General features: G+C 39.7%; 1 protein-coding gene across 1 annotated transcript in view; it reads left to right on the plus strand.

The window, feature by feature from the left end:
• The window catches only part of COL22A1 (collagen type XXII alpha 1 chain), a gene marked incomplete at both ends in the record, with an annotated part of 240,887 nt that overhangs the window by 186,849 nt on the left and 39,259 nt on the right, over nt 1-14,779 (plus strand). The window contains 4 exons of the mRNA XM_080694710.1: nt 241-294; nt 2,868-2,921; nt 8,543-8,596; nt 13,546-13,599. Of these exons, the coding sequence (XP_080550836.1) occupies nt 241-294; nt 2,868-2,921; nt 8,543-8,596; nt 13,546-13,599 (216 nt within the window). The remainder of the gene's footprint in view (nt 1-240; nt 295-2,867; nt 2,922-8,542; nt 8,597-13,545; nt 13,600-14,779) is intronic.

Raw genomic sequence — 14,779 nt, forward strand, 5'->3', positions numbered from 1 at the left:
AACCAGGCCCTAACTAACTGCTTTTCTTTTTACAGATCTGAACTCCACTTTCTATAAGCCTATATATATATATATATATATATATATATATATATATATATATATATACCAAATTTATTTTCAAATATTTTTAGGCCATTTCCTAATACTGGTACAGGAATGAGAATGTTTAGTTATAGTTTTCTTTCTGCATGTTATCTCTAGTGACATCTCAGTGACTTCTCTCTTTTTCTTTCCAAGGGAAGCCAAGGAGAACGTGGTGCAGACGGTGAGGCTGGACAGAAAGGTGATCAGGTAGAAAACAATTTTCTTTTTAGTGGATCACCCCAAAGTAAGATCACTGTTTTCCTTTTGCAAGCTACGCTCTACTATTCCCAAGGCCATCCCTTGCCTTTTTGCTTACAGCAGGGGCTTTTGGTTCACGTTTTTCGTGACTTCTATCTCCATCTTATCTCTCTTGTTTACTTACCTCCCTCTTTTTCAGCCCTGTGTCTGAGGATACAAGATCCCTTTCTTCTGTTTAGTGCCCTTCCACTGACTACATATGACTATCAAAATGCTAGTCAACCACCAGGGATGCCCTCATCCTCCCTCCCATCTTTGCTTGAGACTTGCTGTGTGACGTTCAGGACACTAGTTGAAATGCTGTTTCAGAGATGTCTCACTCTGGTCAGTGCTCGCCCAGGCCTGCTGGATCACCTTTCCTGGCGTGTTTTAGGATGGTGTCAATGATGGCATGAGTGGACCTGAGCACTGCCTCCCCTCAGCTGCTCTCCAGTGCACCCAGCTGCTTCCACACAGCCTCACCCCAGGGCTCTGCTGACAGTGAAAACGGCTAACCTGCCTTTGCTTGCTACTGTCATTTTTCTTGTTCCACTCCTTAGCCCTCTCTCTTTTTTTTTATTCTTTTAAAATACTTGTTGGTGTAATGTAATTATTTACCTTGGTGAGAGTCAACGTGATGCAAATATACATGCACCCAGAATGTGATGTATTTCCCTCCATATACCCGACCCCTTTCTTTTCTTCCTTCCCCATACATGTTAGTGAGATTGGTAGTGATACCTTCTTGTATGGACATAAACTTATTTGAACTGTTTCCTTCTTTAATACCCATTTTCCCTTCCCCAAACCCTTTCCATATCTCCTTCCAGCATTCTATTTGTTTCTCTCTACATGTGATCAAAGTGCTCCCCGCCCCCATTTTTTTTTTTTTTTTTTTTTGCGGTGGGTACTGGGGATGGAACCCAGGGACTTTCTACCTCTGAGATCCACCTCCAGACCTATTTTTCCCCCTTATTTTGAAACCGGTTCTCACTGAGTTGCAAAGGGCCTCACTAAGTAAGTAGCTGAGGTTGTTTGCAAACCGTGATGCTCTGGTCTCAGCCTCCCAAGTGCTGGGATTACAAACGTGCACCACCACGCCTGGCTCCAAAGTCCCTTGTGATTCCTGTTTTCTCCTTATTGTCCACCAATGAGAGAAAACATACGATCCTTGACTTTCTGAGAGCAGCTGGTTTCAGCAGGTTCAACCGTCTCTAGTTCCATTTACTCTCCTGCAAACAACATAATTTTGTTTCTCTTTATGGCTGCCCCCTCTCTTTTTACTTCACCTACTTCTCACACCCATCCCCTGCCAGGCACTGCCCCAGGCTCTGGGATCCAGCATGGGGAAGGTGTGAATTCCTGCCCCTGTAGCTCTGCACTGGCGGGGCCTGTGTGGACACACAGTCCCAGGTCACAAGACAAGAGCAGTGCTTGAGGTCTTGATGAGGCACCCAACCAAAGGGCCTTTTGTATTTGGAAAAGCAAAATGTATCTGGATTATTTTTACAGGAATGAAATGGCAAAGGCAGTACACTCTACACCCAACAGCTGGGGCCTCTGGTGGTGGGGAATGGGGATTCGGGACAAGAAAATGATTTTTTCTGGTGACTTATTGGTTGTATTCCATCATCACACTAGTCTAAATGTTAAAGACACACACTACTCTGGATCATCATAGTACATAAAAAGCATCTCTCTGTTTGGAGATAGGAATTCATATTACCATAGCGTCAGTTTTATGACTCAGTAACCCAACCTGAGTTTTATGAGGTAGATTTATATGTTTAGATGCAAATAGATAAAGCTAACCTTTTATATACATGGAGTCTACATTCACGAAATCAACTGCCTACAGGTCAAAAATAATAAAATCTTTTCATCTTACTGAGCATAATACAAACATTTCTCTTGTAATTTCCTAAAAGACACAGTATAATAACCTATTTATATCACATTTACATTGTGTTAGGCATTGTAATCAATCTAATTAATCTAGAGATGATTTTAAGTGTGTAGAAAGATATGTATAAGTTATCTATGAACATTATGCTATTTATATAAAGAAAGTGAGTTTCCTAGGGTTCTGGTATCCATGGGGCAGGACCTAGAACCAACCCCCTGTGGATACTGAGGGACAACTGTGCATGTGTGTATTATAAAATGCTACAGGTATATGTACACAGGGTAGAATGCAATAAAAGAAACCCCAGGTGCCCAGCATACAGACACAACACACTTCAGATACTCTGGCCTCTCTTGCTTTCACCTGTATCTTCCACCACTTCCTCATACATCTTACCAACTGGATTTGGAAGTAAATCCACTTGCTGGAAATACTTGTGTTTTTTTCTTTTTTATCTACCTGTTGTAGCACTAGTGAAATATATATTTTAAAAAGGATCTTTTTCTTGTTAGGGCCTTCAACCAATATTTTTAGTGGGTTTAAAAGGAAGATTTTGGAGCACTGCCTGAAACTTAGTATTTGTTCAAGGTAAAAAACAAATTTAACTTATTTAAGAATCACCCCTGTGTTTTCCTAGGGCCATCCTGGAGTTCCAGGTTTCATGGGGCCTCCAGGGAACCCTGGGCCAGCAGTAAGTAAAATCTCAAATCTCCTTTTCTCTTGTCCTCGACATTTGAGCATACATCCACAATGGCTAGAGACAGTATCACTCTGGACATGTTTGTGATTTTAAAGGATGGACTAAGGCAGATATGGTGGCACATACCTGTAATCCCAGTACTTGGGAGGCTGAGGTAGGAGGACCATAGGCTTGAGGCGAACCTCAACAACTGAGCAGGACCCTCAGTAACTTAGAAAGACTGTTTCAAATTAAAAACATAATAAGGTCTGGGGGTGTAACTCAGAGCTAGAATCCTCCTGGGTTTAATCCTCTGTTCCTTCATTAAAAACAAAATATAGAGCCAGGTGTGGTGGTACACAATTCCAAGCCCAGCATTTGGGAGGAAGGTGGATCGTGGTCGGGGACAGCCTCAGCTACTTGGTGAGGCCCTTTGTAACTCAGTGAGACCCTGTTTCAAAATAAAGAATTAAAAAATAGGGCTGAGGTGTGGCTCAAAGGTAGAATTCCCCTAGATTCCTACCACATAACAGCAGCAGCAGTAGCAGCAGCAACAACAACAACAACAACAACAAAAAGATGGAATAAATCTAAAAGTGCCCAGAAATGGACTGAAAGTACAAGTCCCAAAGCACCAGGGACCAAGGGAGATTAGCAAGACAACAGAGATAGTTTCAGGGCCTTTTCCATTATAAAGATAAGATTTCCCAAGGAAGTGGAAGGATGCCATGAACCTTCAGGAGATCCCAGACTTTGAAAATCATGAGAGGATGCCATAAGTGATGACATGCAGTGGGCCTGAGTAGCTTTGGGGCAAGTGTACCCAAAGGATGTTGGATCTTGGGCATACTGGTCAGGGTAGATGAAGCCAATATTTCAGGACTGAGATGTCAAGTAAGCACTTCCTTCTCACAGAACATGCCCCTTGGCAAAGTCTCTGGCTTATGTAAGCCCACATATTTTTTTAATGTCCTACCATCAGTAACAATAGTGGTAACTATGAATTCTTATATTTTGCTGTTGTTTTTAATAGTTCATTCACTAGTCTTCAGTGCTTGTTTTACAGTTTGGACTGTTATGGTTTGGGAGAACTGTCCCTGGAGACTTTAGGCTCCCCAAGACTATTCCCATAAAACCATAGGTTCTTGTCCTGAGCTAAGGGGAGATATGCAATAGCCCAGACTCTTGCTGAAGATTTAAAGGAGTTTATTAAACAGTTAGACATACAGAAGACAGTCACAGCCCCATGCCATTCAGGAGTGGCATGGGGGAGTGGTTCAAATGAATTCACCGAAGATTTCTGGACACAGAGTATTCTTACAGCCAGTGTCCTAACCCACAAAGATCCGCCCCCTCTAGGGCCAGTCTTTTGATGTGGGGGATTCCTTCCTGCAGGTCTGTCTTGTTTCCCTAAGCCCCAGAATGTGTTAACTGGTCATCACTTATGGCATCCTCTCATGATTTTCAAAGTCTGGGATCTCCTGAAGGTTCATGGCATCCTTCCACTTCCTTGGGAAATCTTATCTTTATAATGGAAAAGGCCTTGAAACTATCTCTGTTGTCTTGCTAATCTCCCTTGGTCCCTGGAATTCTGTAGCTTCTTTTTCTGGAGCTCTTGGCTTCTTTACTACCAAAGATATATTTGAAAAATTGAAAATCTTTCCCAATACTGGTACATTAATACATTTTGAAGCCTCTTCCCAATACTGGTACACTTGTTGTCATAATAAGTACAATACCCAACACTAATATCATCCCATTCATTGGGCCTCATGAGCAGGTAATCGCCTGCTCTTATTATGGCTGTCGCCACGTTGACTGACGATCTTCTTAGTGTGTTTCAAACCCCTCACCCAAGGCTTCCCACAGACCAGCCATGCCATGCCTCTGCTTAGAGTTCACTGCTACTGAACTGTGGTTCCATCAAGTATACCATGGTGACAGGCAGTGGGAATTAGTGTCCCTGCCAGTACAGGAGCCCTGGGATTTCCCATGGGTTCCCCTTGAAATCACGTTTTCTACACCTTGAAAATGAGCAAAGTTTGCACTGGTGATAGCTAAAAGACCACTGACAGGCAACCCAATTCGAGTAGAGACCTGTGTGTCATCATAGATTGTGGAAAGGAGGTTTGGTTAGGATCATGAAGTTGAAATGTATGAAATTAATCTTGATTTGCTTCCTTTTGAAATAACATCTCACTGACTTCTAATTATAACTGTATGTTATTTGAAACAAAGCCAGTTGTTTTAAATGTAATGTATCTTTTCCATAAAGTCACAGGAGAGCTCAGAATGGAATCTTTTACTTCACAATTAACTTTTATAGCAAACTCATAAAACGTAAATTGTCTACAAAAGTATTAAACGTTTTCTGTTTTTCAGAAATCCTATGCTAAACCATTGATATTCAACTCATTCTTCCCACCCCAAATATCCTCAATCTCAATTTTTTAAAAAATTTCTCAGCCTCGATTCCTTACTGAATCAAGGCTTTGCAACATGGGCATTTGTGTTTTTTTTTGTTGTTGTTGTTTTTGTTTTGGTGGTACTGGGGTTCCTGGACGCCCTCTACCTCCGGGCTACACTCCCAGACCTATTTTATATTTTTATTTGGAAACAGGGTCTCTTAAGCCAGCGAGGCTGACTTCAAACCTGCGCGATCCTCCTGTCTCCGCCTCCCAAGTGTGGGGATGACAAGCGTGCGCTACCACGCCCAGTGCCACATGGACATTTGTAAGGATCTTGTAGGGGACTGATCATTTTGGTATCATTGAGCTTCATGAAATTTGTAATTTTTTCAGGATTTTCATTTCACCTAGTAAATTGCTTTGTATTGTGTTTGCATATGTTACTGGATTTTGTAGCATCTGAGAGTTGGCAACAGGAAGTTCTGGCACAGGTGTTAATAGAATGGATAATGCAGAAGCATTTAACAATTAGAAAGGAGGGACATTTAAGAAGGAACTATATATGAATATATATATATATATATATATTTGTATATATAACATATTTGCATATTTATACTCAATATATATATGCTTGAATATATGTCTACACATAAATGTATGTATATATAAAAATCAATTCATTGGTGAACAATTTCATGTCATGATGTCTTTGACTTCCCTGTGTAACTTACCCTCTGAGGAAGTCCAGTGAATGTTGGTCTAAAACTCTATCCTTTCTTCATCCTGCTAGTTCCAAAGCCTATAACATGGCTTCAGCATAAAGGAAACCCTGTTCTATTCTCACTGGAAATTTCCATAACTCAGCTCCGACAGCCATAGGAAATGGCTTCTGGCTTCTGATTCTTATGCTAAATTATGAGTCTGGAGACAATTAAAATCAGAAGCCCACTTGTCTGTCTCCTGCTGATTAGTGCTTTTGGTTCACTCAGCAGATGTTTACTGAGCTCCTATTTTGTGCCTGGCACTGCTAATTGCCTTTGAGAATGAATGCTGGTCAGCTGTACCCTCGGGTTCAGCCCCCAGGCTTGCAGAAGCAACTCTAGAGCAGTGGATTCACCCCTCACTCTCCTGGTCACTGATGCATTGCTTCTCTTTGTTTGTTTTGAGGTCATTCTGTTGGCAGGTCCTGCCTTTGGTTTCTAGCTATGTCCTCACCAAGTCCACAAGGCTCTTTCACAGTTTATCTTTTGGTGATTAGTCAGCATCCTTTTTCCAGATAAAACCCTTCTGCTATTCCCAGTCTGAAGTGGATAATTTAATTCCAACCTAAGAATTTTCCAAAGTCTACAGTTTGGGAAACTTTAGCTAGTTCTGTAAATTGGATTTAAAGTAGACACTATCATTCTATTAACTTTGAACTAGTTGTATAATTAAATCAATACCCTTATGCTATTTGCTTGAATATTAATTATATCTCTTTATTCCATGAATATTTACCTGAGTCCATAGCTAGCAGAAGAAGGCTAGACAAATTAGACTGTATACTATCCCAGGAATTTACCATCCATGGAAAATAAGACATATTTTATACAGATTTATCAAATTCCCTTGAGGTATAAGACCCCTCACAGTCACTTCTATATTGATAAAACTTGATTGGCACCTGATACAAATAAACATCAATATATGTATAAAAATAATAAATAATGGCTACAGAATAAGTATAAGTAAAATATTGTGAGAACTTTCTTATTTATACATTTATATTTACTTAATCACTACACCATCTGTAGTCTTTGGATGGACAGTAGACACTTAAAGTAATATCCCTTTATGGAACTTTAGTATCTTCTCAGTGCTGGCTCATTCTTTATGTGTATTTAATTTTTTCAATTCTATCCACAATCTGCATGCTGTAGTTGCTGTCTTTTCCTACATTTTCCGTAGTGTCTGAGATTTAGAGAGGTAAAAATGACTTTCCTAAAGTAACAGAGCTAATCTTTGGAGAAATAGGATCTGGAACCAGGAATTCTGATTCTTTGAAGGTTACTCCTAGCCAAGACTCTTTGCTTTGTACCAAGTGCCTTGTAAGCACTGTTATATTTACTCTGCATCTGATGGTGAGGGTCATTTCTACCCTTGTACTGATACTGGAGATTAGAGATATTATGTTACTCCATCAAAGCCAGTACTCGCCCAATGTGTTACTGAGTCCAAGGGGCTCATCCCTTTGGACTCAGTCATCCAGCCAGTCCAGCTCCTAATTCATCCCCTTCCTCAGGAAGTATTGACTTGAGTATCTGATACATTACAAGCACCCTTTTTTAATCCAGGAGGGAAAGTAAAGGAAAATTCCTGACTTTGTAAATTTGCTAAATTGGAATGAAATTCTCCTCTGCACAATGAGAACAGGGTGAGAATTTCATCTGGAAGCCAATTGCTGACTCAGCACTGAGGTGTGTAGGAGGAGGAAGACAGACAATAAACAAATACCGAATCAATAAGCACAAGAATGTCAGACAATTTCAAGAGATACATGGGGACATAGACAGAAAAGGGTCAGAGAGTCCCAGGGATGGTGAGAGGCAGGGGCTTGTGATTGTGGGTTTTGAGGGTATAAAATCTCTCACTGGGAAATTCCTTAGCTAAGACCAGGAAGACTGGGGGACCTGTGGATATGCAGATGATTGGAGTGAGGCAGAGGGAGCAGCTCATCAAGAGTTCTGATGCAGATGTGTGTCTGAGGCCCACCTCACGTTGTTTACCTACCTGTGTGGAACTCTTCTTCCATCATCCTTCTATGAAGCTCTTTATCCCTGGTTTGACAAAAGCAATTGCCTTTCTGATCTCCCTACAAGAAAGATCCAAGTGTTTGTGGCGTTCTATTCCCAAACATTCCCTGACATTAGCTAGAGCATCCTGTTATGACATGAGCATCTTTACTGTTGTCTTAAGGATAACTACCTGGCTAATACTTTGACCCTTCTTCAAAGTTGGCTGTCATCCCTCCAACATCATTGTATCTCCAGAGAATAATATTCTAATAAGGAAGACAGGAGCAATTTTGAGACGTGTAGATTTTAGACAAGGGATACAAAGTGTAGGAGTCAGGCATTGTTTCAAGTCTTCAGAGGACTGTGCAGATAGAATTGTACAATCACAACAACCAAACAACCATCACTACCACCACAACAAAACAGTCTTCTGTCTTGTATTTTTTAGGGTGCAGATGGAATTGCAGGAGCTGCTGGACCACCAGGAATTCAAGGGCCACCGGTAAGTTCCTCAAGGGACAAGCTCTTGCCTTAAATCTATCTTGAGGTTTTTTGAGAGTTACAAGTATTAGCTAACCCCATCTCTACCGTCTGTGGCCCACACACTCCTGAGAGTCTATTATCTTTATAGCTACCAATGCAATCAGGCCCTGCCTGTCTATTCTGTCAGTATAGTTTATATTATGAGCAAGCAGAGGTGAGTGGAAGGGCTTGTGGCTAGGCAACTCCAAGTCTATGGTATCTTCTAGATGTATATCAGGCAGAAGACAGCCACTGTTAGCCCAACTGTTTGAAAGTAGAGGGTAAAAATATGAAAAAGAAAGTCACTGGTCAAGTTCCCTAAATTTCAACTGGTACAATTGGCTTTTTTTTTTTTTTTTTGGTGGTACTGGGGTTCCTGGAAGCCCTTCTACCTCTGGGCTACACTCCCAGACCTATTTTTACATTTTTATTTGGAAACAGGGTCTCCTAAGCCAGCGCGTGCGGCTAGCTTCAAACCTACGCGATCCTCCTGTCTCTGTCTCTCAAACGTGGGGATAACAAGCGTGCACCACCACGCCCGGCTTACAGTTGCATTTTAAATTAATGTTTACATCTGGAAAACCAAAAATTATGTTCACAATTTTGATTATGATGTTGGAACCATGATTTTTAAATACAATTCTCATTCATTAATTTTTTATTGGTGCATTGTAGTCATACATCTTAATGGGGTACAAGAAGATAGAGGCACACATGCACACATCATTCATTTAGCCTTCCCCAATTACCACTCCACTCCCTTTGCCCTCCCTCCTTCTCATGTTTGGTCCAGGGTTTGACTTTGATCTATGTTCATAGCCACACAATTCACAATTGCCAAACCATGGAACCAACCAAGATGTCCATCAACAGATGAATGGTTTATAAAATTAGGGGTATGTACACAATGTAATTTTACTCAGTCATAAAAATAGAACATAATTACATCATTTGCAGAGAAATGCATGAAACTGGAGAACATTATGCTAAGTGAGATTAGTCAGTCACAAAAAGTAAAAAATTGGATGTACTTCCTGATATGCAGAAGCTAGGGAGAAAATGGGTCATAGGAAGAATTTTAGATAAAGAAGAAGAAACCGTAAGTGAGCAAATAAGTTGACCTAACTGAAGGGAATGAAAGGGGAGAGAGGGAAATTCCATAAAGTATATGATATACATTCACACACATATCAAAGTCAATTAGTAAGCCAAACATGAGAAGGAGGGAGGGTGGAGGGGATGTGGTGGAAATTGAGGAAGAGCTAAACGAGTGATGTGTGCATATCTGCCTCTACCATCTTGTACCCATTAAGATGTATGACGGTAATGCACCAATTATAAAATAAATAAAATGTGGATTGGAATATAAAAATTAATTTAAAAGAATATTTGATACATTTATATCTCCTATACAGTCTCACTGCTCTGCCTCTTCCTTAGTCATTTAGAAAGGTATTTAATCTACTTTATAAATAAGGAACAGTTGGGATTGGAGAATTGAAGTGACCAGTTTAGGATCCTTTAAAGCTTTTGGTCTACAGGAATATTAGCACCACAGCGCAGGATGGGATGGAAAGGAGGTCAGCCTTGCCCTATTATCTGTGGGTTCTTCTGTTAAAAGTAGAATCTAGGATCCAGACAGAGCAACTTCATTCCTTTAACCAAGGAGATCGATGTCCAGTGGGGCCAACCACTCCCTAAAGTCAGACAAGAAATTAATGTCCAAGTTGGGACTTAAATCATTTTGAAAACTCACAATTCATTCCACATTGACCCACTATGGACTACTGAGATTGAATAATGACAGCCCCAGGGTCCTTTTTAGGATCATCTTGTGGTCAGTCCTTATAAAGCAATCTACTTGGAAGTCCCACGATAAATAAAACACTGCAGGCATCTTTTTATTGATCCTCAGACTGTAAAATATTTCCTCAATAAAAATTAATGGACTTTTTGCCTGAAGAGAATAAGATGTGGGTACTGGAAAGAAAATCATTACATTCCTAGGAATTAAACCATATTAAATAAGACTTTTATTTCATCATGGGACTTCTTGGCAAATTATGGCAGCACTTGAAGCTGTCCATGGTAGTGATACATTACTACAAACATCAAACCAAGAAAGAGTGAAGACTTTCATAGCCTAGTCAATGAATATAAGGTTTTTTTTAAAAAAAAGTAAAAATTAAAAAGTTATATAGGTAAAAATATAAATAAATAAATACAAGTGTAATATTTCATATGTATTTTGAATAAATGTATATAATTTTTGGCATAAAATAAAGACTTGCATTTTGACTTTGTACCCTTTGAATGAAATGAAGTTCTTATAGTTATTCTTATATAACTATCCTTAAAGGGAACATTTATTGAGAGACTGATACAGGGAGTTGCAGGTTCATGGTCAGCCTCAAAACTTAGCAAAGCCCTCAGAAACTTAGTGAGACACTGTTTCAAAGTTAAAAATTAAAAATTGTGGATATAGCTCAGAGGTAGAATGACCTTGAGTTCAATCTCCAGTTCCACATTCTAAAAAGGAAGATTTATTCATGTACTATTTAATGTTTTTTAAAAAGTGGTTTGAGATTATAGCGTCACCTGTGAGACAGTAAGAATCCAGAATCCTAGATTGTTGCTTCTTTTGTAATCTTTTGTATCTATCTTACCTTATGGTTATCTATTTATATACTCAGTGACTTGATTTTATGAAATATTTGCAAAGCCTAAACTTAATTTCATAAAAGATTGTTCCTTTGATTTTTCTAGCTAAATTTCATTGAGTTACTTAAAGAACAATTCAGTAGATTAATTTCCATTGTAAATAACGGGTACAACTTGACTTACAGGAACAAGCAATTTGTGTCTCTGAGTGCTTTCCTCCTCTGGTGGGAGTGGAGGGCGCCTGGGAGCTGCAGTGTCATGTGAGACCTGCATCTGGGAGGGATGGTGCTGCTGCATTAGCATAAGCAATGGGCAGCTCAGTTCTGCAGGTTTTATAAGGAAACAACTGTGTGCAATACTCTAGTTCTGGTCTCTGTGCCAAGGGAACTGCGTTCTTACATCAAGAGAAGTCTGCTTCTGGTAGTGAAAGCACTGGACAGGTGGGGTTCTCTCCTGCATCAGGGACATTCATGTTTTGTGACTGTGCCTTCTTCACCTGAGATGTGTACTTCTCACTGAGTGTGCTGTTGTTCAGGGTGTCGCAGACATTTCCCATTAACGATAGTAAATATTTTAAGCTTTGTGGACCATATGGTCTCCATTTCAGCTGCTCAGCCCAGCTGCAGTAACACAAAATGAGCCATAGACAGTCTGTAAACCAAAAATGGTGACTATGTGCTTGCTGTTAAAACCGTATTTACAAAAACAGGCACAGGCTCAAGTTGGGCACCCCTGTCTTGGATCACTCTTGCTTCAGTTCTACGGTCTTTGGCACAGCTAGCATCCAGGAAGAATTTCAGAACGCTCTATTTCAATATCTAAAGTGCCCTAGTGATAGTTAAATATTTGCCCCGTGTCAGCCAACAATATGCCCTTCTTTCACTTATGTGTTTGTAGCCGTTGGGTTTTGGGGAAAATGGATCTGTTGTTTTATTGTGTTGATTATTTTGTGTTTGTTTAATTGGAAATATGTGTAGATAATCCCAAATGTCATGCAGTATCTTATTATAGTGTGTGGGTTCTGCCAAATTGTTATAAATGCAAATATTTTGCATTCTACTTTCAAAATTATAAATACTTTTTCAATATGGATATGAAGAGTATAATCCTTTGGAGAACAGATTTTAATGAACAATAGTAAACCTAAAATATCATCTCTTGCTTGTCAGTTCCTGAGACATGATAAAATAATTTTAAATAAGTTTTTCAATAATCATGTATTACCAACATTTTTCACTTTCTGCAAGTATGGATAAGAACCAATAACCGAGTGTATATTAAGTTTAAATAGTAGTTAATAAAGGAAGTGTGTTTTATTTTCCTTTTGGGGCCATTTTTGTATGATACTATATAAAATCTGTAAAACTTTTATAAAATAAATAACTATATTATTTATTTTACAACTTATTTAGTATAACTTATTTATTTTTATAAAATAAATAAGTATAACTTTTTTTTCTGCTTTTTTGTGGTAGAGGGGATTAAACCCAGGGACATTTTACCTCCAAGCTTTCCCTAGCCCTTTTCAAATTTTTGTTTTGAAACAGGGTCTTACTAAGAGTCTAAGAGTGGCTAAGGGTATTACAAAGTTGCTGAGGCTGGCCAAACCAGAGACACTCTTGTCTCAGCCTCCCAAGTACTGGGATCACAGAAATGCACTGCCATACCTAGCTATTTTTTTATTTTAAGAGAATAAACAACCCTAACACATATCTGATTTTATGTGAGTAGAATGTAAACCCTGCACTAGTATCTTATCTCACAATCATTGATAAGAGACTATACAGTTGCACTATATCCTTTTGGCAGAAGTGTGGAGTGGTGGAAAGATGTACATGCTGATAGAAATAGTAGAACTTATTATTTATTTTATGCTGATGTAGACTTCCTAATTGACAGTTATGTGTCTTTGATGAATAAAATGGGTAATGAAATGTTGATTTCTCAGGAAATTAGGGACAAATAACAAATTGGATCTGGACTCAGGTGCTGTGGACTTTAAAGCCCAAATATCTCCTTCCCACCAGTCTTCTACTCAAGGCTCTGGAGTCCCTGTAACGTGGCTGTGACAGGTCTCGGTGTACAGACTAGTGGGGACGACTGCTCTGGGAGGAGCTTAGCCTGGAAAGTCAGGGTGACAGGAGGCTGCCCTGCTCCTCACCCAGGGCTCATTCCCCACCTCTCCAGGAAGTTCTGTGTTAGATCCTCAGGTTCTAGAAAAGTCACTTAAAATTTTCATGGCATTTTTTTATGTCTTGTATTTTTCAGGGGAAAGAAGGTCCCCCTGGCCCCCAAGGTCCATCTGGAATATCTGGAATCCCAGTAAGTGGCATAAAGTTTACTTTCTTCTTATGAATGTAAGCAAATAAAAATAAATTCCACCATTTTTAAAGTAAGGCCTGGCCGGGTGTGGTGGCACACACTTGTAATCCTTGCGCTTGGGAGGTGGAGACAGGAGGATCGCGCAGGTTTGAAGCCAGACACACTGGCTCAAGAGACCCTGTTTCAAAAAAAAATTACATACATATATATATATATATATATATATATATATATATATATAGAGAGAGAGAGAGAGAGAGAGAGAGAGAGAGAGAGATTGAGAGAGTAGCCCGGAGGTAGAAGGGCTTTCAGGAACCCCAGTACCACCAAAAAAAAAAAAAAAAATAGTAAGGCCTGGCTACAAGTAGAATTTTGGATGTTGCAGTAAATTAGAAGAAAAAGAAAGAAACATTTATAAACGTGTTTATTGGCTAAAGCCAAAAAAATTTTTTTTTGCGGTACTGGGGATGGAACCCAGGGATATTCTACCTCTGAGCAACCCCATCCCTATTTTGTATTCTTTATTTTGAAACAGAGTCTCAGTGAGTTGCAAAGGTTCTCACCAAGTTGCTGAGGCTGTCTGTGCACCGTGATCCTCCTTTCTCACCCTCCCAAATGCTGGGATTACAAGAGTGTGCCACCACACCTAGCAAAAGCCAACTAAATTGTGATGGAATTAGTTGTAATCTCATTCTTCTTTTATGTATACATTGGTTGTTTCTTAATCATTTAAATAGTATTTTACTTTCTGTACACACACACACACACACACACACACACACACACACTACTATGCAGTCCTTTTTTTTTTTTTGCAGGTCTGGGGTTGAAACTCAGGGGTATTCGACCTCCATGCTACACCCCTTGCCCTATTTTTTATTCTTTATTTTGAAACCGGGTCTCACTGAGTTGCAAAGGGCCTCACTAAGTAGCTGAGGCTATCCGTGAACCGTAATCCTCCAGTCTCAGCCTCCCAAATGCTGGGATTACAAGCATGCACCACCACGCCCAGCTCTATGCAATCCTTTGTTCCAGCCAATACTGTATTCCTCTTGCTTCCTAGAACAGCTGTAGTCTCTCCTGCCACACTTGACTTCCTCCTCCAGGCCACAGCGCCTTTGCATGTGCAGTTCTGTCTTCCTAGCTGTTGGGTTTTTTTTGGCGGGGGCAGTTCTGAGAA

The sequence above is a fragment of the Muscardinus avellanarius genome (assembly GCF_963383645.1).
Source record: "Muscardinus avellanarius genome assembly, chromosome: 4".
NCBI classification, from domain to species: Eukaryota; Metazoa; Chordata; class Mammalia; order Rodentia; family Gliridae; genus Muscardinus; species Muscardinus avellanarius.